Source organism: Branchiostoma floridae, unplaced genomic scaffold, assembly GCF_000003815.2.
Source record: "Branchiostoma floridae strain S238N-H82 unplaced genomic scaffold, Bfl_VNyyK Sc7u5tJ_1351, whole genome shotgun sequence".
Taxonomy (NCBI): domain Eukaryota; kingdom Metazoa; phylum Chordata; class Leptocardii; order Amphioxiformes; family Branchiostomatidae; genus Branchiostoma; species Branchiostoma floridae.
Window position 1 is genome coordinate 88,708 of NW_023365705.1, and position 3,108 is coordinate 91,815.

Sequence of the window (3,108 nt, forward strand, 5' to 3'; positions counted from 1 at the left end):
GACAAAAAGGCAAGTTGTCTTTTGTTAATACAGAGCAAGAGACGAAAATGATGATAAGGGCTAGAAAATTCTTTAGGCAAATTGAAGGTTGGGTGTCCTGTAATCAAGAAAAGGAAGGTTGAGTGTTATTTAAATGAGTTTAAAAAGTATCGGAAAACCCTATGTGGGCCATTCTTCAGTAACCTGTTATTAATGAAAGCGCCACTACATGGTGCAACAAGAAGTAAGGTGGCCATCAACATCTTAAGACACAGTTCTAATGCACTTGAAGACACCATCTGGTATATCATCTGTTGTTCCTTTCACATCAATGTTCTGTCTTGGAGGCAGCTTGCCTGAAGCCTATGTCCTGCACAGCACAGCATAGGAATCCAAATCACAGCGTAGGGGCCCAAATCACAGCATAGGGGATCCAAATCACAGCATTTGGGATCCAAATCACAGCATATGGGATCTAAATCACAGCATAGGGGATCCAAATCGCAGCATTGGGATCCAAATCACAGCATAGGGGGCCCAAATCACAGCATAGGGGATCCAAATCACAGCATAGGGGATCCAAATCACAGCATAGGGGATCCAAATCACAGCATTTGGGATCCAAATCACAGCATATGGGATCTAAATCACAACATAGGGGATCCAAATCACAGCATAGGGGATCCAAATCACAGCATTTGGGATCCAAATCACAGCATAGGGGATCTAAATCACAACATAGGGGATCCAAATCACAGCATAGGGGATCCAAATCACAGCGTAGGGGCCCAAATCACAGCATTTGGGATCCAAATCACAGCATTTGGGATCCAAATCACAACATAGGGGATCTAAATCACAACATAGGGGATCCAAATCACAGCATAGGGGATCCAAATCACAGCATTTGGGATCCAAATCACAGCATAGGGGATCTAAATCACAGCATAGGGGATCTAAATCACAGCATAGGGGATCCGAATCACATCATACGGGATCCAAATCACAGCATAAGAGCCCCCTATTCTGAAAATGGCGAGAACACTGCTGGTAAAGCTGTTAGGAATTAGTGGCTTTACTAAAAGTTTTATATTTTCTTTATTTCTTGCAGAAACTGATCATGTCTGAGACGTCTATCTTCGACGTGCTGCCGAGTTTTTTCTACCACACGAACCGCGTGGTGCGCATGGCGGCGCTGGAGGTGTATGTGCGGAGAGCGTACATCGCGTATGAGGTCATGAGTCTACAACACCACCAGCTGTCTGACGAGACATGCGCTGTCGAGTTTCAGTTCATGCTGCCCGCCTCGCACCCCAACAGGTTTGTTTGTTTGTTTGTTTGTTGTGTATGTGCGGAGGGCGTACATGACGCGTACGAGGTCATGAGTTTGTTGTTTTCTCAAGTCCATGTGCAAAAAGATTGTGTGTCTATACATGTATATATATCTATCTTAAATAGTGATTTTGCTGCGTAATAATTGCAGTCCAGCGCAGCAAACCTGCAAAAAAACATCCTTAAAAAATGGAAGATTTCTGCCACCTTCTTAATTATGTGATTCCAGTGGTTTGTCACATGTGCCTGGAAGTTTGTGCCATACCTCAGCTTCTTCATGAATGGCTATAATGGCCATAAAATATAAATGGCATAATAATTTGCCATCCTGCGCAGCAAACCTTCAAAAAAACAACTTAAAAAAATGGAAGATTTCTGCCACCTTCTTAACATGTGATTCCAGTGGTTTGTCACCTGTGCCTGGAAGTTTGTACCATACCTCAGCTTCTTCATGAATGGCTACAATGGCCGTAAATATTCAAATGGCATAATTAATTATTTACGCCATGCCGATTTATTTGCTTGGTTGGCCCTTGGACATTTCAAGATCAAGCTTTAGTGCACGCAGTTAGGAAAACATTGAGCTGAGTGAAACTTGCTGTTCCTCAGCCTTTGTCTTTAGGCCACAGCAAGTAAATTTTATGGATGACATCAGCGCGCACATTAATTTTCGCCTGATTTCAGATTTTTTTCTTCGGAGATGGTCAACATGACGAGAGAGAACCAAAATAGGCAAATGTGTAATGTAGGCTAATAATTGTACTTGTAGAAGTGACACTAACCAGGTAGCCATGACTGTAGTTATAGATTAATGAAGTGAAACTAAACATTTAGTTAGATGGTTGTAAAAGTGGCCCCAATATAGAAGCCATGAGTGTTGTTGCCATGTTGGTAAGTGATACCATTCTACCACACTAGTGTCACCTTTACTAGTACACATCTTGAGTACAGAAATAAATGCCTTGTAGGCTGTGATACCATGTTTCATCGCTTTAATTCTTTGGTTTTTTACGTTTAGTGTGTATATTTGGAACATTTAGCCATCTTGTTTTTTTTCACCCTATCTCACTATTTTTGCCGTCTGCAGAGGATGTCATCCATAAAATTTACTTGCTGTCGGTGGCCTTATGTTCAATTCAGCATTTTTCATTTTGATTTACTCCAAGTAAGAAGATTCTGAAACTAACTTTGTGAAGCATGTCTGAAGTGATTGATTACTGGCTTTATAAAGAAATTGGGCTCATTCCAGTATCATGGCATGTTTCCAAATGCAATGAAAGAGTACGCTGATTGTTGATGGTCTTAACACCATTCTTGTGTAGTGGAGATAGATTGTATATTATGTATAATAATAATTGCTGTGTTATGATGTGTGTGTTGCCCCTGCTGTTCAGATATGGGCTCTCCCACAGGTAGGGTGTAACTGCCTTCATTCGTAAGCTTCATCTAAAATAATTGCTAGCCATTGGAAAATATTCTATAGTATTACGTACAATATCATGTATATACACTACTATCACAGCATACATATAGAGAAGTATTCAGGACATGTGGTTTCGTTAAGTTCCACTTATTAAGTTGTGGTTTGCGATCACTGGAAACAATATTATTCATTATGATAGCTCTTTACCAACAGAACACGATACAGCTAGGGTCTGAGGAGTTTGTGTTTCATTCTGCCCAAATCATGCAGGTCTTATAGTACATGATACTTTATCAAAATGTGAGGACAGTACTGGGAGGTTTTCTAAAAGTGCATCAAACGTAGATGTACAAAACTGCTTCAATGTAAATACA

General features: G+C 40.6%; 1 protein-coding gene across 1 annotated transcript in view; it reads left to right on the forward strand.

The window, feature by feature from the left end:
* The window catches only part of LOC118407453 (acetyl-CoA carboxylase-like), a 46,970-nt gene extending 44,243 nt beyond the window's left edge, over nt 1–2,727 (forward strand). The window contains exons 28-29 of the mRNA XM_035807928.1: nt 1,091–1,299; nt 2,706–2,727. Of these exons, the coding sequence (XP_035663821.1) occupies nt 1,091–1,299; nt 2,706–2,727 (231 nt within the window). The remainder of the gene's footprint in view (nt 1–1,090; nt 1,300–2,705) is intronic.
* The last annotated feature ends 381 nt before the right edge of the window (nt 2,728–3,108 follow it).